The sequence below is a fragment of the Tasmannia lanceolata genome, unplaced genomic scaffold (genome assembly GCF_043159265.1).
Source record: "Tasmannia lanceolata isolate RefF3 unplaced genomic scaffold, GAP_Taslan_0.1 ptg000008l, whole genome shotgun sequence".
Classification (NCBI taxonomy): domain Eukaryota; kingdom Viridiplantae; phylum Streptophyta; class Magnoliopsida; order Canellales; family Winteraceae; genus Tasmannia; species Tasmannia lanceolata.
In genome coordinates, this window is record NW_027518685.1 from 23,650,799 (window position 1) to 23,674,371 (window position 23,573).

At 38.1% G+C, this 23,573-nt stretch overlaps 1 protein-coding gene across 1 annotated transcript; it reads right to left on the minus strand.

Annotated features, from left to right (window-relative positions):
* Nucleotides 1-266: 266 nt before the first annotated feature.
* On the minus strand, nucleotides 267-21,549 carry LOC143884882 (UDP-galactose/UDP-glucose transporter 5B-like). Its single transcript, XM_077388724.1, has 12 exons — nucleotides 20,714-21,549; nucleotides 17,011-17,134; nucleotides 13,286-13,399; nucleotides 13,112-13,204; nucleotides 12,891-12,956; nucleotides 6,454-6,552; nucleotides 4,814-4,893; nucleotides 3,828-3,940; nucleotides 2,039-2,127; nucleotides 1,576-1,662; nucleotides 1,048-1,116; nucleotides 267-819 (listed from the first exon to the last, which is right to left on the minus strand). Exons 2-12 carry the CDS (start codon nucleotides 17,110-17,112, stop codon nucleotides 703-705), a joined length of 1,029 nt encoding a protein of 342 aa, XP_077244839.1. The 5' UTR covers nucleotides 17,113-17,134; nucleotides 20,714-21,549; the 3' UTR covers nucleotides 267-702.
* Between the last annotated feature and the right edge of the window lie 2,024 nt (nucleotides 21,550-23,573).

Sequence of the window (23,573 nt, forward strand, 5' to 3'; positions counted from 1 at the left end):
GGGCCACTTTGTTCGAAGATCCAAACCATTCATTTGCTGGACCGAAACATAAATAGGCCCATTTGTCTCCATGGTCCTAACCCTCTTATCTGTATATGGACACCACGATAGGTAAATCTCTACCTGTGGAAGAGTTAGGCGATTTTTGGAGCAAGGCTTATGTAGCTTGGAGACTTGTAGGGGCGAATTTATCAACACTGCTTTTATCTGAATGAATAAATACACGCAGACATAACAGATAAATAAATAGATAAGCTCTAAAGATCAATAAGAAAACAAAATTTCATTGATTCTTACATAATACGAGGCAAAAAGAGTGTCATGTGACTTTAAAATGTGCATATTTGAGCGTCAATTAGCTGCCTAATTAAACATGCGTTTATAGGGTTTTTTTTTCGGAAAATGATTAAGCGTGCGTTTATATGTACACAAAAATTGTAATTTGGTTGCAAGTTAGCCCTCTTCATTTTCCAGTTTTATGTGATCTGCAATCCAAAAAAAGGGGTAAATTGTATCCAATTCCAATTTAGGTGCACCAATTTAATGTCAAAAAAAAAAAAAAAAAATCTGCTCTCATTAGTCCTTTAGAAACCATATATCCAACAACTGAACCACTTTGTGGGAGTTAGTGAGCTATCGGTAAAGCGAGCAAAACCCGACCTGTTGTCTCCATCCAGTAGAAACTAAGAACTCCAATCCATCTCAATCATTTGTATTCAAAGTATTTGCATCCCCGCCGTGTGTATGGTTTGATGGCACCGGCTTTGGGGGTTTACTGCTCAGAAAACTTCTTGTGTAAAGAGTGCCGAAGACAATAGCCTGATAGAGTTGCACATTTGTGTTAGTCAGACATTCCAGAACTGTTTGTTTTAGATTATGACAACCCATTGTGGAGTACCCAAACCAATTATTGGACTCAAGTTTATTGCAAATTTCGGTCCAATAATCGGTTGGGGGCTCCACAATCGGTTGTCATAATCTAAAACAAACAGGGGCTCTACAAGCCCACAGCTTAAAAGATAAATGAAAGAGAAACGAGTTGCTTACAGCTCCAATCCATTGTTTCCAACTTAGAGGATGTGCAAACCACACACATGACAGCATGATGCTCACCAACTTCACCAATGAAGAGAATGTTAAAAAGAGTTAGGATAAACAAACAGCTCAATTGCTGGATCTAAAATAAGGGATTTTATGTGTGGCCCGTATAGTTCAGTATTTTTCAGTAAGTACTGTACGGCCCACTTCGTAGGGTGATCCAAACCGTTCATTTGTTGGACCACAACGTAAATCGGTAGTGCCCTGGAAATCTTTTCTGTTGGATGATCTTAACCCTCTGATCTATAGAGAGACTGCATTATGGAAATCTATATAGATTGGAGGGTTAGGATCATCCTATGGAAATGATTTTCAAGGCACAACCTATTTATGTTGTGGCCCGACAAATGGACGGTTTGGATCATCCTATGAAGTGGGCCATACAGTACTTTTTGAAAAATACTGGACTATTCTGCCGCACACTATAAAAATTCTCCTAAAATAAATGCAGGTGAAGTATTTGGAGGAGTGTCTTACCTGTCTTGTGGTCATTATGGTAGCAAATGTAAGGGCCCCAAAATTGCGGATTGTGTAAGAAATGAAGAACTGACTGGCAGTTGCCACCTGCAGAGACATTTGGATGGGACACAGTTTTGTCGGTTTGTTTTGATCGTGCTCATAGGTGATGGGGAAAATAATAGAAGAAAAACAAAGGAGGGATTCGATATGGATGGTTGCTCAAGAGTTCATAATTTAGACACAGCCAGATCATTTAGTATACACAAGAGAAGAATACAGCCCCCTTGAATAAGCTTTGGCAACTTGGGTAGGAAAAGAAAACTCTATGGAGTTTTTTTTTTTTTTAAGCAGCATGTGGAGAGAAGTATAGGGAGGCAATCTCTACCCCTCCTGTCCCCTGTTTTCCATTTTACTTTTTCAATAATATCATGTTTCAAATAAATTAATTAAAAAATATAGAAATGAAAAGGGTAAAACTTACTGTGGAGAGCAATGCAACATCAAAGAAACAATCCTGATGGCGATACACGAAATCTATTGCCAAGAGAAGATGCCCCTGTAGTACAAGTCCTAAAGTCACAAGCAACAAAATCAATGGAATATGTAATTAGAAACTTATAAGCCACTGCCAAGTAGTACATTAGCATGCTTAAGCAACTTTTTCCATATTTGATGTGATAAAAACTTGAAAATGGAAAAAATAATTCCATGTACTATTGCACTAAACCCAATTGGTTATATACAATTACAAAAAAACAGTAAGTGGCAAGGATGATAACATTTTTTTTAAGATGACAAAGCTATTTATTACTAAGAAAACCACGAAATAGAAGCACGCTATTACATGCTCTGATAACTCATGAAAAACAAGATGTAGCATGTGTTGCAATAAGTATTGGTGTATGAGACAATAAATGAATCCTGTATTTATAGAGGGCTTCAATCTAGATGACCTACAAGTAAGAGATATAGCATTATATTCCACTCATACAAGAAAATACTGTGTCTTCGTTCTGGCTCTTCCAAGATATCAAGGCAGGCAAGAACGATGCAAAATTTGGCAGTGGGATGCCAGCCATCATTGTATCCATCCCAATCTGAGTCCAACTATGCAGTAAACTCCAAGCAAGGTTTTAGATTTCGGTTTCGGTCGGCACAGAAACAGAAACATTCGGTCGAATTTCGGTTGAAATTTAGAAATTTCAAGAAATAATGAAGCAGAACAAATCCATTGAGATTTCGTTTCGGTGGGTATGGAAACATGAACATTTTGTAGTTTCGTGTCGGTTTCGGTGGAAATTTAAAATCATGATTCCAACAAAGATGTAGCGCACATATTATGTGAGACGAATAAGCTAGTAAAATGCATTAAACATATCACTGAAATTTTAAATTATAACTGGAAATAATGACTCAACTGGAGCAACATCAAAAGCCACAAAACCTTTTTTTTTTTTTTTTTTTGCTTATGGTAGGTACAATCTACTTGAAAAGGAAGTATTATATCGCGTAAAAACTAGAGTTTCTCTCATAGAAGTTGCTTTATCCAATACGACATTGTATTTTATCCAATGTTGGCTACATGCAAAAACGATGTGATGCAAATGATCCTAAGAGATTCTATCAAGTGATGAGAAGGAAAGGGTACCCATATTATTAATTGAAAGCAAGTATTTAACCCAAAAGATTCAACAACCCAGGAATTCAGAAAGTCAAACTTTTCACCCAATGTTACAAGACAAGTATGGAGAGTCGGTGATCCAAATATTAGAATATTGATGTGGTCTCTAACTAAATTATCTACTCAACGTATGCCTATGGTCTCATGGAAAGCAATCCTTCTTCTGAACAAGTTCTTCACCTAAGAGTGCATATACGTACAAGAAAAATTGTGATTTCCTTGCAAAACCTTCTTTCGACGGTAGCATGCTCGTGAAGAGTATTGCATTGTTCAGGTGGCCTGAACTGATGTGTACTACAAGAACACCTTTATGAATGAATTTCTACTTTAGTTCCAACTTTTCCAACATGGTGACCTATGCATTGACAAATTTCATTTGAAAATTATGCCTCAGAACAATATCACAAGCTGAATAATATTACCATTTTCATCTAGCCCAAGATCACAAATATAAAACCAGTGATAAATAACACCAGCCTCCCATCTCATCTCACATAGGAAAATCGGAATATCTCAGACAAAAAGAAAACATCTAATACCACCGTATAATCACAAGTTGAACAGAAAAGGATTAAATGGAATAACTTACCAAATAAACTGAGAACACAAGAACAAAATGTTGTATAGAATATCTGATTATGTATATCCATATCATATGCCTTAAACAGTTTGTCTTGGAATGTACTTGTGAAGCCATCAAACCTGTGAAACACAAGTGAGTGTCTGAATTGATGGAGACGGAACACAAGGAAAATGAGGAGGTAGTATTTGGATATCCAGTCAGTCAAGCAAATACATTATCAAGATCTTATCAAGAGTTAGAAACTTACATAATCTGAAGTGTGCAACAAAAAAAAGTTTCTATTGGCCTATACACCGAAAAATAAATAAGGATCAGGCTGAAGAGGATAAAAAATAACAATCTGAATTGATTTATTAAGTACTAATGAGGATGAGAGATGTACAAGTGAAACTATCTAGAATCCACTCACAATAAATAAATTGCTTGAACTGAACCATAGCCAAAAGCAATAACCAATGAGATTTCACAAATCAAGCTAGATAAAAATGGAACAACTAGAATTTGTTAGATTGCAAGCCTTGTAGAAAGAAAGCTAGATAAGAAGTGAGAAGGACATGGTGTCAGCTTATAATCTCAACCGTGAGGAGAGGAGGGGGAGAGGAGAGAAGATTAAAAAAAAAGGAAAGAAAGATACGAGTTTAGAGGTAGAAATGACCAGATATGAAGCATCAAACTTCAAAAAATGCATCATATTCAAATAAGAAGAAAAAAATTCAAAACTTTATTCATTTCATTGCAAAAAGGAAAAGTGCCCTTGGGCTACATATATATCAGAAAAGAAAGAGAACTATAAGATTCTAAAACTCTTAAAAACATAGTTAAGGGCATAAAGTTCATAGGAAATATTTAATGAAACAATGATGATTATAAGAAATCTAGTGATAAAGAGTACCAGAAATGTACAAAGACTATAAAGGATTTATGTCATAGGATCGTAATAACGACCTAATTGCTAGATCAGAAAAAATAAGAACTAAGCACTCAATTTTTACCCAAGGTAACCAATCATTAGGGAAACGCCCCAAACTGTGCTTTCCCTTCCACTATTGTAGGGACTCATGTCAGATGAGGCCTACATGTACAAAAGAAACTGAATTAGTTCATTTGATTCTATAAGTACTTCAATCTAAGTATATCTCAAAAGCTCATGGCTCATGTAAAAAAAATATTAACCATCAAACACTCCAATAGAGGATACTGATCGTAGGATGGCTAACTTTACACTGGTTCATTTCTTTTTTGAAAACAGAAAGTTGACCATGCAATACATGTCAAAGTATACAAACTAATACGCAACATCTAAAACGAGGAAGAGAGAAAAAAAGCACAGTATTCATGAAGCATTAGCACAGATTAAACTTCAAATCAATGTTAAAAAACTAGAACTAAAACCTGAACTCACCCAAAAGAATTCTGGGTCTAATCAGTGAATTAATAGCTCGAGTAAATGTCTGGCTTGACCATATGACAAAAAGTCAAACGCAATTCAACATCATGATTGGTAGCCTTGCAGTAAGGCCCCCTAAAAAAATTATAAAACAGCTAACTCCATGCCTAATGGGCTTCTCGAAGTGCTTCTATCACAAAATGTCTAAGGTTCCTCCAATTTTATTGGTGCTTGATTACCCTATGTTTTATTGATAAGAACTTTCTTAACATTTGATCAAGAAGAATCCATAAAAATATAATTAGCGCATTTAAGTATTGATCCTATTTCAAGTCAACTTAGATGTAGGCCACAATTAAGTCTCTAGTTTTTAGACCTTCCTTAGGAGTAACTAATCAATTAGCGTTTGGTTTATCCAGCCATTATATGAACCGTAGAGTATTGTATTCGTTTTGAACGAGTAAATTTTATAACAAAGAAATAAATGCAGCAAACAAACAAAAAAAAAGCTAAAGCATCCTTAGGAAAGCAGAGCTTACAAAAAACAAAAGAAAACTACAGAAAACAACTCTAATTTAGGCATCTCATGCCACACCACCATATTTGAGCAAGATACACCACATTTGGCTAAAGAATCAGCCTGGTCATTACCTCACGGTGAATATGAGAGAATATGGACTAAAATGTTGAGAATATGCACTCAAATGTCGACAATGTGTCCATTTCTTCAAAATAAAGCTTGGAAACAAAAGCTAAAAGAATCTGAAGGAAAACAGAGCTTACAAAAAACAAGAAATAATGAATAGAAAAATGTTGCATTTGTTGATTGAACGCACCTTCCATGGCATTCTTAATACAGAAAATTGAAAAAGTTAAGTGTTACTTTTTATGACCAATCTAATCAGATTCTTCTACTTAGGGTAGTAACTTGTGCAGAATCTAATGATTCTATTTACTTCTGATCTTAAAAATAGCTTAATTATGTCAGATCTTAAAATAGCTGAACCACTTTTAGTCAATCCAAATGTTCTTGACTCATGATTAATGATGTAACCAAGTACTAAATAAAAAGGTACATAAATATCTTTTTGCTTGTGGAATTTGAAGTAAATAGATTAAGAGAAATCACAAGTAAAGCGATATCGTAAGAGAAAGGGCATGAATGAACATCACCTCAAGAAAAACGAAACAACTATAGTTAAAGTAAATAGTAGAGAAATAAGACGAAGATCTAATCCTATTTACCGGATACAAAATGAATAATGCACCGCCCAACATCACTAGCACAGCTAACAAGTAGTCTCTCCCGCCATATCTCTTTTGCATTATAAGTGTGCCCCAGACCTGCAGAAACAATGAAAATATGAACCAAATATGCTATACAAATTGAGATAGATTGAAGAGTTATATGAATAAGCCTATAAAGAGAAAATGTGCATGATCCTGAAGTGATAGTTGAAGATGTAGCCAATGAAACTTGATTAAATAGTTGAATCCATTAGTAAGTTCATATAATGGATGTGGAGTCAATATCGACACCTAACACAGAGTTCACTGACAAGGCCAGGCTATCATATACAGGAATGACATGACTGAGACTCTACACTAGATATACAACAAGTACATAGTGAGTAGGTACGCGCCTCAAACTCACATTGCCCGTCAAGTCATTTTCATTCAAATTGGCAGTCATAGGCTCATAGCTTGGTTCAATAACAAAAAATCAATCGTAAATGTGAAGAAGGAAGAGAGATAAATTTGATGTCGCCATTGAATGTAAAAACCAAATCAACTTCAATTGGCTTAGAAATTTGACCTTTTTTTTTTTTGAACAATGACATATTTCATTGATATTATAAAAATTACAATGGGGACCAGGGGTCCCCCAAGCAATACCTAGCACCAAATAGAACATGCCAGGGCATGCCCTGGGCTAGGAAGGTGAAAGAGACTGCTTTCAGGCCTCACAAAAAGGTTTTACCCCAACTATACCAAAATACCATGTCATGCAATCTTGAATTCATCGTCTTCCTCCATAAACATTCCCAAAAATCATGAATTCATCCACACCCACAGGAACCATTAATAGGAACATTTCCGGAGTTCATCCAAGAAACTTTGGAGGAGGGAAATCAGCAAACCCACGCCAACTACTTCCGAATTTCTTTCCAAGAAGCTAAGGGATGATCGAGTCTCAATTTCTCCCTCTAGGTAAGAGATGGCCACCTCCCTCGAGACTTCCCATAATCTGCTCCGCCTCCTCCTATCATCTGGCAAATCTCCAGAAATATCATGAAAGGCGTTGTTGAGGGCTATCTCTTCAACATAAGCCATACTTCTTATCTTGTGAGGAATTGATTTCAGCACCATGATTTCCATGAAGATATTCCTCTTTCGGCCTCCTGGACAAGAAGATGATTCCTGGTGCAAAGGTTCTTGATCGTCCATCTTTACTTTCTGGGAGAAAAAACCCCTAAAGCCTTAAAAAAATTATGAAATAAATTATGTCATCGCCACGAGGATTCTGTCCTTAAACCAAATGTCCCAAAGGATTTTGGTAGATACGGCTAAGTATTACTTTTTAAGCGAGCCGTCCCATCCAGGAAAACCTGCGCACCTTCCCAAGGTGGGATTTTAAGGCAGATACATCGAGAGGAGATATGATGTTCCCCTATCCTCCCCGCCTCTAATCAAAATAAGAAGAGAAGAAATATATCCACATCTAGGTCCAAAACCCCTATCCTGCTCCAGGGGTTGGATCCAAATTGGGAATACGGAATTAATCAGTCCTTCCCGATTTGGTGAAGGATTTTAGGATCTTGAGTAATCTATTCTTCTTTGTTCCTGGAGACGAGGCCAAGGTGTTCTCCAGTATTTTCATCATTATACTGTGATGAGATTGAGGCCACTTGGCCGCCGACTTTAAACCCTTATAAACACCAGCAGTGGGTCGATAGTGAGACGTTTTCCTGACTTTTGGGTACAGGCCAGCTGGCTTGGTAATCATGTCCAAGCAGTCTACTTTCCGCGTAGGTATCACTGGACATACCAACGGTTTTTCGGGGCGAACAAAAAGGCCTTTCTTGGGTGCGTCGCCCTGAAGATTTGAAGTTTTGAAATTTGAAATCTTTACAGGGTTCAACTGCTCGCCGGACAGAGGACCCCCAATCACCAGAAAATGTTCCTCTGGCTTACAAGAGTCTAAACCAGGGAAGAGTGAATCAGGGGTCGCCTTTGAAAGCTCAATCCCAACGGTGTAGATCTGATCTGAAATTTTGAGCTTAACACAGGATCGAAAAAAATGCCAACAGGGAGCTACTATTTTGGCCAAAACATAACTCATACAATTCTTATGGTTACCTTCCATTTTGGTTTCTAGAACCTTACCATAGAGACCCCCTAGCACCTCCACCGTTGAGACAGCGTAGGCGTGCAGGGGATGCCAAAGAAATGAACCCAAAAAACCTCCTCTCCCTGAATGTATTCCTTTTTCCATGGGGAAAGGGAGAGCAAATGATTATTCAGGGCCTCAGATCCCTTAGCAAGGATCTGTAAAGCTTGAGATTCAGATTCAAACATAAAGAGAACATCATTTGACGCCAATATAGAGGGGCAATGTAAAGTTGGGACATCCCAGGACACTTGAGCCCAATTCTAGAACTCCTGCAAGGCTTCATTAAGGTTCCTCTTTTTCCCTAACAAGCAAGCTCTTGGGAGCCCATACGATTCTCCACTTCCTTCCCCGAGATAGATAAAGATGAAAACCTTGAATTGTTGTGACGGGATATTTTACCCGAATCAGGCCAAGGGTCATTCTCATCACTATTGGAAGCCTCCAAAGAGGAACAAGAATGAGGAACCCACTGTAGGAAGGTTCTGGCCTGATGGCACCAGCGGCATTTCTTCCGCCACCTAAGATTAAGGTATTGACAGGGAGAGCAGAACCAGTTTTGATGTCTGTTATCTGAGTCATGCCCGAGATTCCCATTGGATCTCCTCCCCCCAAAGGGGGTACCACCCCCCCCTCCTCCTCTCAAGGATCTGTTTGGAGAGAACATATCCGATCTAGATAGCGGGCATCTTCTGCATTGTAGTGACAATGCAACAATTGCCAATCTCCCTTCTTATTGCTCATTCGTCGATTTCATCGTTCCTCTCCATTGCTTCCCTTGTAGAGGCACTTTATCAAACTCCCTTTCTCTACAATAGATACCTCTCTAACTTTCCTACACTTGAATTCAAGGGTGAGTTAGTAGTCTCCTCCTAAGACAGACAGAGAAGAGATAAAGTTTTTAAAAATGTGATAATCAGTCTCCTCCTTAGAAATTTGACTTAGTAGTTCTATATTTGTTTATTTCTCATCAATGAGATGAAAGAAGTCTAAGAAAAAAAGAAATCTAGGCATGGGCCGTCTATCATTATATGAACCAACACAATCAAAATCTGAGAACATCAATGTGATCCATCACATATGCCCAGATATAGACTAGTGAGATTCCCTACTAAAAAAAGCAGTTTGCCATCGTAACTATAATACTTAAGCACAAACCAACTAGAGAATACACTACCTTGAGGTTAGTGAGATGAGCAAGTGTGATGATATCTATGCATATAAATGCTGGAACTGGGTCAGAATATAACCATAAGACAAATAAGCAATCACAGTGCCTTCAAAAATGATAGAAAGACTGAAAGTGCCAAGGTCCCATCATGGGGGTGGGAATGCTGGTGCCGGACTTGTTGGTGGGGGAAATGAAGGGAATATAACCATAAGACAAATAAGCAATCACAATGCCTTCAAAAATGATAGAATGACTGAAAGTGCCAAGGTCCATCATGGGGGTGGGAATGCTGGTGCCGCACATGTTGGTGGGGGAAATGAAGGGGCGCTGGTGATGGAGGCAATGTGAGAGACGATAGTGGGGGCAGTGTGTGGGGTGGACTTCTAGGGCCCTTAGCCATTCACAGTGGAGTGGTATTGATTACACCACACAGAGTGGTCTTGATTACACAACACAAGACAAAAATATGGTTCACGGCCACAAGATGCATAGCCATGGACAAGTATTCCAACATCAACGACAAAAGATTGGAATGAAGAAGATGACTCCCTAAATTCACATACTCATAGGAGTTACTGCAATAACAGTTTGTCTAACACTTTTGAGAGTATGAGCATTGGAGGTGGGAATTCGAATGGTGTTAGTGTTAGGAGTTCCACTGCTTATGGCCCCTATAGTAATGGGCCTTATCTTACATCTTCTAATACATCTACTCAAAGTGGGTGGGAATTCATTTGGGATTGCTCAAGCATGTTGAGCTGTATGTCTATGACCAGTATGTCCAACAGTACCAGCAGTGGTACTTAGTTAGAATATTGTAGCAAGATTAATGTTTGTACATCGAAGACCGAATTTGCCAGCAGATTCATTGTGACCATCGAGATGGGGAAGATGGATTTGAGTCGACATATTTTTTGAGAAATTGGGGTCCTTAGGAATGAGTGGTCCTATATTGTACTTCCTAATGTTGTTGACTCATATAATTGTATCCCACATTTTTCACTGCATTGAGTTTTTTTTTTTTTTTTTTTTTTTTTTGTGTGAATCGCAATGTGGCGTTGACATACAGTTGGTGTCGTAGGGGATGAATGGGCATTATATTGTACTCCACATTTGGTAGTTTATGTTGTTGACTCTTACAATTGTATCCCACATTTTTTCACTGCATTCAGTTGTACTAAATGGTGATTGAGTAGTACTTTTTTTTTTTTTTGGTAGGTAAACTGGGAGTGAACCTCTGACCTCTAGGTTGTGAAACAAAGCCTTAACCAACTGAGTTGTACCTATTATATTGGGTGTATAAGGATGCAACATTTTATTTATGAAATTAATGAATATAGAGTGCCTTTTTCCATACATTTTGTTTATGCGAAGCATATAGTTATATGATTAGATAACATTCTGTGTTTAGAATGAATCGTATTGTTCCAGATAATGCATGCCGTTAGGTGTTTGATCTTTTCAAACCATTATAGATGATTGTCTTACCCACGGTTTCATAATAACCCCAACATCAATCATCAACTCACCCGAGTTGACTCTTTTTTACCTTGGTTGAAACCTGATCCAAGTCCACATTTATCCCTACTGAGTCAATCGGAACTCATTTATCTCTTCTAAATTGTGACCACGGTTTCAAATTTCGGTTTCGGAATGCATTTCGGTCCACACCGAAACCGAAATTTCGGCCGAAATCCAACGAAATCAAATAAACCAATATTTTATCTCGTACAAAATTTCGGTAATTTCGGCTGCAATTTCAATTTCGGCCAAAATTTAAGGAAAATATTAAATAATGTATAAAATCAAGATTTTTGCGTGAAATTCCTTAAATCTCGAACCGAAATTTCGGGAAAATGAAATTTTGACTGAAATTTCGAAATTTCAGTCAAAATAAAGTAAAGTTTCGGGTATTACCGATTTCGATTTCGGTACTGACCGAAATCCAAAATTTCGGTATTGACCGAAATCCGAAATTTTAGATTTCGGTCGAAATTTAAAGCCATGGTTGTGACAACGTTAACCGAGTACTCGGTCGTGCTACTTCGACTAGGATTTGGTATGGCCTTATTTTGGCCTGCATCAACATTTTGAAACACTAATATTGCTTATGTGATGGTTTATAGGTGTGTATTTGTGCTTATTCTAGCATTTCCTAAAGTTTCATCTTAAATTTCAATCATTTGCATGGACTTCAATAAAGTTCCATAATTTTTACAGGGCATGTACTTCCATAAACTCTACAAAGCACTTCCACTTTCATGGGGACCAAAGTCCATGCCAAAACCAATGGTTGAAATCTTTCAAATAAGTACAGAATATAGTATAATACACAAGGTAGGTGCTGTGCCTAACACCTTCCTACCTTGCCACCATCTCTAACTCGAATTCGTAGGGAATATCGCGTAATACACAAGGTAGGTGCCGTTCCTAACACCTTCCTACCTTACCACCATCTCTAACTTGAATCCCTTGTCATTGTTATCCATGGTATCTTTCCACAAACATTGGTGTCAAAAACATTGTTTAAAATAGGCTTCTAACTCCTACGCTGAGTAATCGATGCCGATGGTAATTACTCAAATTCACTCATGCAAAACCAACTTACACCTTTCCATAGTCAAAGAGTTAACTAATGAAAACCAGAAGTGATTAACAAAAATAAGTGCAGAGGAACTATCAATTGCCAGTAATGAGTTCACCAAAGTGGTCATTATTCATGTCTGTCAAAGTATAAAAGATTAAATAACGCCTTCTCCAACAGCTTAAGCTTTTGGAGTGACTGGTAGTTTCTCATGGTATCAGAGCAAAGGTCTTGAGTTCAAAGCTCCTTTCACATGGTATCAGAGCAAAGGTCCTGAGTTCAAACCTTCTTGATAGCAAAGATTCACATGCAATGGCCAACTCCAAGAGAGGGGCCACATGTGCCACGTGTAGGCCAACCCTAAAAAGAGGGGCCACACATGAGGGGGAGTGTTAAAGTATAAAAGATTAAATAACACCTTCTCCAACAGCTTAAGCTTTTGCAGGTACTGATTGTCTCACAATATCATAGAAATAGAAGGGAATGCGTGAAAAGAGCAGCTGACTAGCTATACTAGCAAAAAACAAGTAGCTTACCATCACAGGTATCATTTTGCCACATTTTGCAAGTGTCTGAACTGGGAAACTGACATACTTAAGTGCCTGAAATAATCACTTTCAGCCACTATATAAGGGAGTTCATGTCTCAATTTAAGTCAATTGTCGACCAAAAGTTGTAGTCAATGAAGAGAGTCACATCTTTGGTCTCATTTATAGGGGAAAAAATTGTTACACATAATAAAATGGAGGCTACTTACCTCATACTGGCATGTTGTCGTAAGTATGTTAGATATCGATACGGCACAGTATTTGTAAATCGGGGCGACAGGATCCAAAGTCTTTTTGCTTGCCTATGGAAAGGACAAGATTTGCTATTTAGTGGCAATGTCTAGGCCTATCCAATTCCATTGGAAAACAATTAGCTAATTTACCAGTAAAGTGCCACCAGATACAGCAGATGTTGTAATTCGGTTGCAAAAAACAAGAAATAATGAATATTTAAAAAATTCTTTGTCTTCCCCATATGGGACTCTCATGATCTTCTCCTGAAAGTAAATAAAATACTCATCAGTATGACCAATCTCAACAAATATTAAGCAAGTTATGAGTTTTTGCAGTTCAAAGCTGAAAAGAACCTCTGGACTATTTTCAGCAACGAATATACTTCCCATGAGTGTTGCAGAATTCATATCTTAATTACAAAAATTATTCAAGAAAAGTGCCTAAAATAAGAGTGTAATTAGCAATTGAAGGGGTCTTTCATCCACAAGAAGGGAGAAAAATACCTAGTGCAATTTTATAGTGGAGTTAAAATAATAAAAAATAACAAAGCAAAGTTAATAGTGTCCATAAATGAAAGCAATGATGTGCAAAGAAAGCCCCAAAATGTTCCACAAAGATGATAACATTTTTTTCTTTTGGATGATAGAATTTCTTCTGTTCTCTTTTACAAAGGTGATAACATGAGGAAATTTATTGCCGTTCAATTGGACAAAAATGGCAGGGTATGAAGTTTTCTAAATTGACACCATTGACACCTGATGTTTGCCAAGAGGATCTAGATTTCTCTTCTTCTCCTTTTAAGGGCGACTGGCAAGCTGGATTCTTAGATCCAATTTTATGCTTCATCCAAAGCATTGAATCATATTGGTATCAGAGCCTGGGTCGATCATGCTGACCCGACGGAGATCCACCATGATTAGAATGCCAACAGCGATTTGAAAGAGGGTGGTGCATTGTTCGATGAGGAAAGAGATTTTCATGTATGGAAAATTTTTCCCATGAATTTTCACCATTTCTCAATATATGTGATAATGATTTTTACAAAAAGATGGAAGTATCATATGAGACTCCACCTAATTATGATGAGGATGATTACATTGAGAAGAAGGATGAGTCTTATGACAAAAATGCATGGATTTTTGACGTACATGGATATCGAAGATAAGATGATGGCAATAAAGAAAAAGAAAAAGATGAATTTGAAAATGAAGAAGAGTTGTATGGAGACGAGCGAAGCACTTGTAGTGTGAGCATCTTTTTCTGTATCTACAAGCTAATCTAGGTGATAAGCTATAGTCCACCATCGATTGAGTGTTCGGTAGTGAGAGCCATGACCCGTTGAAGGAAGTTGTACATCCATTTGTGGATCAGTTTGGGTATATCATTCTCAATGATTGACTATGGTTATCGCCTGAATGTTTCCACTGACAAGCGATTAACTTACGACGAGGACAATTTAAAACTCAAGGATGAGTTCTCTCCAACCCAAGAAGAATGATGAAGGTCAGGCTCATCAAGAGACCTTAGAAGAATTGGATTTTCACAAGAAAAAATCCATCAAGAGGAGACCACAATTTAATATACATGGGGATGTGATTGGCCAATAGTTGTGTTGCATGGATTCGGATTCGCGTGTCGAGATCTAACACGGATTCAAGGTGTCTGATTCGGCAATCACCAAAAAGTATGATTCATGGATTCACTATCTTTTATTAAATAAAATAAGAATTGAAAATTTTATATTTTATATTTAAAATATACTAGTCACGGAAATAGCGTCTCTGCAAAGCAGGGGTAAGGCTGCATACATCTAGCCATCCCCAAACCCCGCAATGATGGGAGCCTCATGCACTAGGCCGCCCTTTTTGCCGACCCCAACTAGTTTGGGACAAAGGCTTAGTTGAGTTGAGTTGTGTGTGTGTTTGTGAAATTTTTAAGGGTAAAGGGTCAAGGCATTAGGGTTTTTATTAAGAGAGTTGAAGAAGGTGAAAGGGGGTCAATATTCGAGGGTGGAGGATCGAGGTGTCATGGTTTTTATTAAGAGATGGTGGGTTATGCTTTTATTAAAAAAAGACTAGTTAAGAAGAAAACAAGTTTAAAGAGAAAATATACAAGATTCGCATTCTAAAAGAGACAACGATTTGTCGGATTCGCCTAAAAAACAGGATTCATGCAGGACATGGCTACGAAAAGAATCTAACTATGTCCCCGCGAGAATCCATGTCTGAAATTGGTGTTAAAACATGTCGACTTGAATTCGGCATAGGAGGGCAGAGAATCCAAGCAACACAATAGACAGCCCAAACTATTGATCAACATATCCATCAACCGATCAACAGAAATTCCATAACATTAGTAGTTTTAGTTATTTTTATGATGTTTTATTCTTAGTATTTTTTTTCTTTTCTTAGATGTTTCTTTATTGAATTAGGAATCTCATTTGGTGTAAGTATTGATAGGAGAGAATGGAAGAAAATTATCTTGGATAGGAGAAAATGGAAGAAAATTATCCATGTAGACGAACCCAACTAGTGTCAAGATTAGACTTAGCCAATTTGAGCAGGGTAGATTCTTTCACCTTCGTCATGAAAATTTTCTAAAGGATTCATTAGCCGACCCCAACTAGTTTGGGACAAAGACTTAGTTGAGCAGAGTTGAGTAGAATTTGGTGTAAGTCTTGATATAAAAAAAGCAAGCAAGTTCTAGGATTTTAGGGGAAAATATTTTGTTTGATTTGGGGATATCTTTTTTTTTTTTTTTTTTTTTTGAATGGTTGATTTGGTGATATCATATAGGGTTTTTGCTCGATTTTCAATGAGTTAAGTTAGATTTGTCTTTTCTTCTTGATTTCTCTCGTTCATCTTTCATACCTAACTTGCAAGCCCGATTCTTAGATCCGATTCCGTGCTTCATCAACTGCACCGCATCAACACCCAATGAATAACATTCAACCAGTCACCTTAAACATCGAAATCACTTGAGGGCACCGACTTAAAGAAACGTAAGCCACAAACAATGCTCGAAGTTTTGCTTCATTGGAGACCATCATGCTGATGGGATTAGAAACAACACGGCGAACACCATTTGGAACAAATGATTTTGCAAATGTGTTATCTGGTAATATAACATTAATTAAGAAATTCATAAAGATTATGAAGCCCATACATGTTAGTAGTCCATAATGAAACCCCACAAAATTTATAAATCACCCCTCCACATAAAGAATTAATAGAGCAAAAAATGTCCAATCCTAAGAACTACAAGAATAGAAACTAGCAACACCATCTTGGCGTTTGATCTATATAGCCACAGACAGGGGGGGAGGCAAATATAGCATGAGGGGGGCCATGCCCCCCCCCCCCCCCCCAATGACTTGGAAAATCCTATTAAAGGTGCATCTACATCCATGCATGCTTAGGTAGTTTAGTGGCTATGCACCCCCCCCCCCCCCCAAGCCCCAATGCAGCCAAGTGTAAATTATCCTGGCCCCCCCAAGTGTAAATTCCTGGCTCCGGCCCTGGCCATAGAAGACCTTCTTAAGCTTCATGCTGGCATCAAGTGTAGCCACCCAACTATTTCCATCCTTTAATAAGTTTCAAGAGATGTGGATTTCTCTAATGAGATCACATAAACAACAAATTTCATTCAAATGCAAGACCAAAAACCTGTTTGTGGTAAATCTTTCATGGTCTACACAAGTAATATCATTCTTCCATCATAGAAAAGAGAAAGGATCGTACCGAACATATTAAGTATATAGTCTTCATTGATAGAAACAAAGCCACCCAGAAGTGAGTAAATTCATAAAAGAATTTGTTGTAGATGCAACATATTTATTTAGATTATTTATAAGTAAGGAGACAGTATTTCATGCCTGTAAAACTCCATAAATGACTAGAGTGCTCATGATTCCAACCACTGAAACAACCCATTTCCATGCTCGATTCTCTTTCAAAGGCAAAACAATTTCAGCCATGGCCCATCAAAGCAAATGTTGCCTGAAATACAAACAGGAGCAACCAAAAATCAATAGAACCCTCAATCATGAAAGCCCTCAAGAACAATAAATTAATCCTTAATAGAAAAACAGAGAGACAGATGTGGACCCCGATCTCGAGGCTGCCCGAGGGGCCTCTCGATCTTCCACAATATGGAGAGCTCCGTTGAAGCTCTCTCGAAAATAGTGCCTTCACAACGTGAGTCTATGGCGTGCGATACCTCTTGATTCGGAGTAGAACTCGGAACCAAGACGTACCTAAATATAAAGAAGAGTCGTCATCTGGGAATGAAGGCCCTGGAATCCATAATATACTCTGTTGCAATGGATAATCAAAGAAGAAAAGGTATGTGCCTAGTTACAAGTGGGGAAGGTGTTAGGCACCCCACTCGTCAGAGCGAACTCGGTCTCTTATGCCATTTTTATTATTTTTGAAGTATTTTGAGCGAAAAGACGTAAAATGAGAACAAGATAAGAACTATCTAATAAGCAGGCAATACTAAGAAAGCAGTAACCGAACACATGCTGATAAAGTACATGCAAAGTAAACAAACAACTAAGCAAGAGGCTATGCTAAGAAAACAATAAGCAATCACATGCTGAATAGGTAAACACACGAGCAGACACTGCTAAACAGAAGATAACGCGAAGAAAATGATAACTAATCACATGCGAGAAAGTAAACATGCAAACAAGTACACAACTAAGTAAAAGGCTATGCTAAAGAAACAGTAACCAATCACATGCTCAAAAGTAAGCAAGCTGAAAGTAAACACATAAGAAACTAAAAACAAACACGCAATAAGCCAAAAGATGCAAGGGAAGAAAGAAGGCGGGAAATCAACGGCATGCGAGGACAAAAATGCCAGGGAAAACAAAAGGGAGCATACAATAGGCTCAGAGAGCGATTCTAAAAGAATTAAGCCCAGCGATTCTGATCCCCTAAAGATGGGACACATCTCAGTCTCGCGGTCGTCATAGCCTATCGTTGGGCTCAGCGAGGACAATCCCTGTGAAGGGGCCACGCTACGTCATCGCCTGTGGGCTCGCGAGGACAATCCCCTGTGAAGAGGCCACGCTACATCATCGCCCGTCCCAAAACCCGATAAAACGTCGGAAAACCGATGAAAACCACTATCAAAATCGGAAATGGAATGAAAAGAGGGCTCCGAGTGACCTGGCAATCACCATCCTTGCCCATTTTTAGTTTTTTGTATTTTTTAGTTTTTGTTTTGAAAGGTTTGAAAAGGTTTTATTTAAAAGGTTTCAAAGGTTTTACTTGAAAGGTTTTATTTGAAAGGTTTGACTGAACTTGAGATAACGATCTCAAGCTGCTTACATACCTCGTGGAAGAGGATCAAGCCAACATAGTTCGGAATAGCTTTTTGAAATACGTTTTTTTGTTATTTTTGCTTAAAATTAGTTTTTGACTCAAGAGGACAGATTCCTGAACAACTTACTAGACTAATGGACAGAATCCTAAAACTCTAAAATAATGGACCGCTTCGTAGACTAATGAACAGAATCCTATGACACTATGCAGGTAGGACGTAACCCTAAACTCTATGAAGATAGGACAGAACCCTAAACTCTATGAACATAGGACAGGATCCTATAACTCTGTGAAGATGGGACAGAATCCTATGACTCTATGAAGATTAGGACGGAATCCTATGAAGATAGGACAGAATCCTATGACTTTATAAGTGTAGGACAGAATCCTGCGACTCTATAAGGGTAGGACAAAATCCTATGACTCTATAAGAGTGAGACAGACTCCTAAACTCTATAGGCGTATGATAAACTCATAAACTCTATAAAGGGGTAGGGCAAACTCCTAAACTCTATTGGGGGTAGCATAAACTCCTAAACTCTACAGGGGTACGGACAGACTCCTAACTCTCCCTAAAGAGGAAGAAATCCTTTAACTTGCGGAAACTCTAAGGCATGAAGGGAAGGGGTTGGCTCAAGAAGCATTCCGTCCAAGCCTAGACCGAAAGAACTGATCCCAAAATCGGTGGAATCTCTAGTTTCAAAGAATATCCCGAAAACACATTGGAGGAAATCCCTAAAACAGAAAGATATTTCGAAAGACGAAGAAGATCCCGAAAATCCTATAAGAATCACGCAACGGAGGCTAAGGTCGCAGAAACCCTATAAACATCCTGAGTATCGAAGTAAAATGCGAGGGTAGAGCAACAGAGAAGAGAATAAGGGGAGGACTCTTTCAACCGACTTGTTCCATGGGAAACGATATCAGTTGGGTCAAAATAACAAGATCTGCTATGTCGGCCGACTTGTTCCACTAGGAACGAAGTCAAGAGGGTCACATACGAAATGATAGGTCAATCAATCGACTTGTTCCACCAGTCGGTAGGTCCCAAATGCATCAAAGTTCCAATCAAGGACCAAATTCTACCACCATTTTACTCTCAGGATAAAATGTGAAAGCTCAAGAGAAGATTAATTGGGGCTATTCTTGAAAATTAATCAAGCCTCTATCTCTTCCAAAGATTGAAATGCGGATGGAACTTGGGTTTATATACCAGACACTATTCTTAACCAACATTGAATGTTAATCTCGGGTATTTAATTGATTATTATTAGCAACAAACCACCCCATTTCCGTTTTCCTTTTGAATATCAGCATTGGAATTAAAATCAAATGGATGCCCAAGAGAATCAGGATAAAATAAATGAGCCTAGAACATGTACTTGCATATGCTACTAAATGGGGATCAAAATGAGGATCTTAAGGAGGCTAAAATATATAGAACCAGATTGCTTCTGTTCCCTTAAAAAATTTTACAAGAGCTAGGTCCAAGAAGCGAGTCTATATAATTCTCAAGACATGAGAATACACATACACATTCTCAAGATGACATGTGAGGAAGAAAGAAACTGATGGCTACCACCCTATAGTTTCCTACAAGCAAAAAATCATTTCAATTCCCATTAATGAAATTCCTTCGTAGGACTATAGGATACAAAAACACAACCCACAACAAGGACAACAACCTGACTTTTGCATAAGCAATAAAACACAGATAGTATTGATATCACAAGGGAAGCAATGTGATAACCTGAGCATGAAATTTAACTCGATATTTACACCAAGTTTGCCACAAATCAACTACAAGGAATGATGCAACAAGGTCAGCTTATATCATTACCCAAGCAAACACTCAAATTACCATAATTCTCATGAAATAATCACAGCAGGCTTGCTTAAGGGAAGAAACAAATCAATTTCCGGCCATATCTAAGGTTAAATACCATCAGAAGAGAAAAATAAGAAGCAATGGAATTATCCTTTCTCAGCTTTGCAAGGAGTAAACCACTTGCACTAATTGGGATTTTGAAATCAAATTTTCATACAGAAGTTTGCACCCAGGAAAATACAAGATCAGGTCCTAGAATCGACCATGTTACTTCATTTTCAACTAAGTAAATTCACGCTCCAAACAGAGACAAGCACGGCCAAGTCATTGGATTAAGCATCATCGAAGAGGAACCATCAATCGGTGAAAATAAGAAAGCTACTGGAATGGAAAGAAAATAATAGAACATAATATATTACCTCTTTTCTCTGAGATTTGGGAATCGCTTTCTTCGCCGAGATTGGTGTTGGGCACACTGAGATGGCGGTCAAGCCTCATTCATCTTCTTCTTTCAATTAGCTGAGAGGTTTGTGGTCAGAGGGTTTTGTGACCGGAATTAATGGGGTAGTGGTAGGAAATTTCAGGGATGGCTGTAAATCCTAGATCCGGATAAGTGGTGGTGGAAAATAGAGAAGACATTGATTAGAGAAAATGGAGGTGGTCGGAGTGATGAGATGAAGGTGGGGGGAAATGAAATGGGTTTGGTGATGGGGATAAATGAAATGTGCAGACCTAATGGTGTGTGGAGATGGTGATGGGGTTTCGGCACAATTGAAGGTGGTGATCGGCAGTGATAGGGATGGTCCAAGGAGCAAGGAAATGGAGGTGGATTTAATGTAGTAAGAGAAGGAAATGGGGTCTGTAGATTTTCTTGGATTGATGATAGAAGAGGGTCTGATGGCTGGCTGTAATGATAGGTGAAAAGGGTGGATGAAGTTGGCTGCAATGGAGGCAAACGGATGGAGGTGGTGGTGGACGGCACCGGCAAAATCGCCGGAGAAGAAAGCCCAAATCCTCTCTCTCTCTGTGTTCTATTGTTCTCTTTTTCACCAAAAATCAAAAGCCCCCCTATGGAAAAACCCTAGCCGATCCGTTTATTCCAAGGGAAATGATATATTCCACCCCCTTTCATTACCTTGGACAGCCCCTTCCTCGAGTGAATTGTGACAACTCCTTTTATACTAAAGGGGTTGACTTGGGTAAGAAATGGGGTAACATTTGACGCTTGTTTCTACTGCGCATGGGGTTGATACTGGCACACTCTTGCTGCCATAGCTCACTCCACTCTCCCCTAAAAAAGAGGAAAGGATATAAATAGAACCATGTTTTGTTTTGATGATTGCATTAACCCGGTTTGTATTTTGATACCAGCACTTATCTTATTAATAGCCCAGATAGTTTCGGCTTGTCTTTTCTTGCCCTCCTACGTTGCCCAATGGGACAATATTCACACCACCATATTTTGATTATGCCATAAACTTGGCTCATCCTATTTGGCAAATTTTGTCCGATTCGCATGAAATTTTACTAGCACTCACCTTAAAACCATGGCAACCTTTCAGAAACTTTGCGCCAACTAATGAATACAATGGATTGATAAAAGCTCAAGTTCTCTACTCATTTGGACTCACTTTCTCAAAATTTTATTCAACTTCACTAGTTTTATTCGACTTTGGGGAATATAGGCCCGGTCAAAATGGAGTGTCTACAACAGAAAAGAAAACCATCAGCCAAAAATCCATAATGCATTGAAAATATCTACTATTAACCAAAAATTAAATAAGATCTAATTTAAAAAAAGTCGTTCTTTTGAGAGAAACAATAAAAAGGAAAGACAGAAAAGAACCAAAAAAAAAAAAACTCAATAGTCTAGGTACTGGCTCGTGAACCGAAGATTGAAACCCTCAAATCGTTGATCAGCTGCAAAAAGCAAGGTTTTAAATTTCGTTTACGAAATTTTGGATTTCAGTGAGGTGGGGACCGAAACCGAAACGTTCCGATTTCCGAAACCAAAATTTACCAAATTTCGGTCGAAATTTTGGCTAAACTCTTGATAAAATAATAAAATATCATTTTTTTATTCCTTTAAAAAAATTCAAGTAATTTTGGCTGAAATTTTGGACCAAGAAAACGACATTTGGAGCGCTTCTACCAAATTTCGGCTAAAATTTCAATTTTGGTGAGGACCAAAACTACCCCCGAAACCGAAGTTTAAAACCTTAGCAGAAAGAGCATAAATAGAGAACAAAATCGTCATTGATCATCCTCTTAATATAAAAAAATAAAGTCATTGATCATCATCTCAATAGAAAAAACTGAGGTGGGTTAGACTTGTCATATGATTTTGATAGAGGGTTGAAAGCAAAACGGGATCCCGTTATAGAAAAAAAAAGGACAATGTTCTATTATTGTGACATGTGCCCAAGCAACAAAAGAGAGACGGGTATCTCAACAAATGCAAAAACAATACCCGTTTGGATGCCATATTTGGATTTCTTACATTTGCAGCCCTTTTTGTGTCGTGGATTGTGATTTGGATCCGGATCAAATCCTTTGATTTTCAAATCAGAGACTGACAGTAAAAAAATCAGATTTCAAAATATGATGTGGAAATAAGTAATTGGAATCAGATTTCCAAAATCAATTTTCCAAATCAGAATACCACCTCTTTTTCATCATGATATATCTAAGGTCTATAATCATCCGATGTGGGTGGGATCAAGAGCAATCTCCCACTCCAAACTTGTGATGACCAACAATATTCATAAACTCAATCTTCGTAAACATGGCCACCCCCTGCTGTTTTTTTCTCCAGTGACTACTCTTTTTTACCTAATATTATACGCAAATAAGGATCGATTTTGGTGGCATCCAAACAAGACACATGGTCATGCTTGACGCCAGAGGCAATAATCTTGGACTAGGGGTCCAACTTGGGTCGGGTCAGGTTGAGCCTTTGCTGAAAAATGAATTCGAATCAACCCAAGCCTCACCCGATTTTGTGGTAAAAGCTCAAATTGAATTCCTAAAATTGGACCTCAGTTGCATCCCTAGCTCCTCCTACACAATTGCTCACTAATGAGATATGATCAGCTATAATCAAAGTTACAATATTACCCGCCAATAAAAACTTGGATGGGTGTGGCCCACTACTAATTGTGCTAGCATGTACAGTGGGTCCCTACAAGCGAACTTTGGCCTATTTAATGAAATATTAAAAAAAAACTCCCCAAGCCAACCAAAACAAAATCAAACTAGGTTATGGAGTTAGGTTATCTA

What these genes read in the sequence shown, in the direction of transcription:
- LOC143884882 (XM_077388724.1), bottom strand. Translation starts at nt 17,112, where the DNA reads ATGGCTGAAATTGTTTTGCCTTTGAAAGAGAATCGAGCATGGAAATGG. An exon ending in CTAATGATTGGTTACCTTGG is followed by an intron (nt 3,941 to 4,813) that starts GTAAAAATTGAG and finishes TGTGTTTCACAG; the next exon opens with GTTTGATGGCTTCACAAGTA. An exon ending in ATGTTGCATTGCTCTCCACA is followed by an intron (nt 1,663 to 2,038) that starts GTAAGTTTTACC and finishes ATGTCTCTGCAG; the next exon opens with GTGGCAACTGCCAGTCAGTT.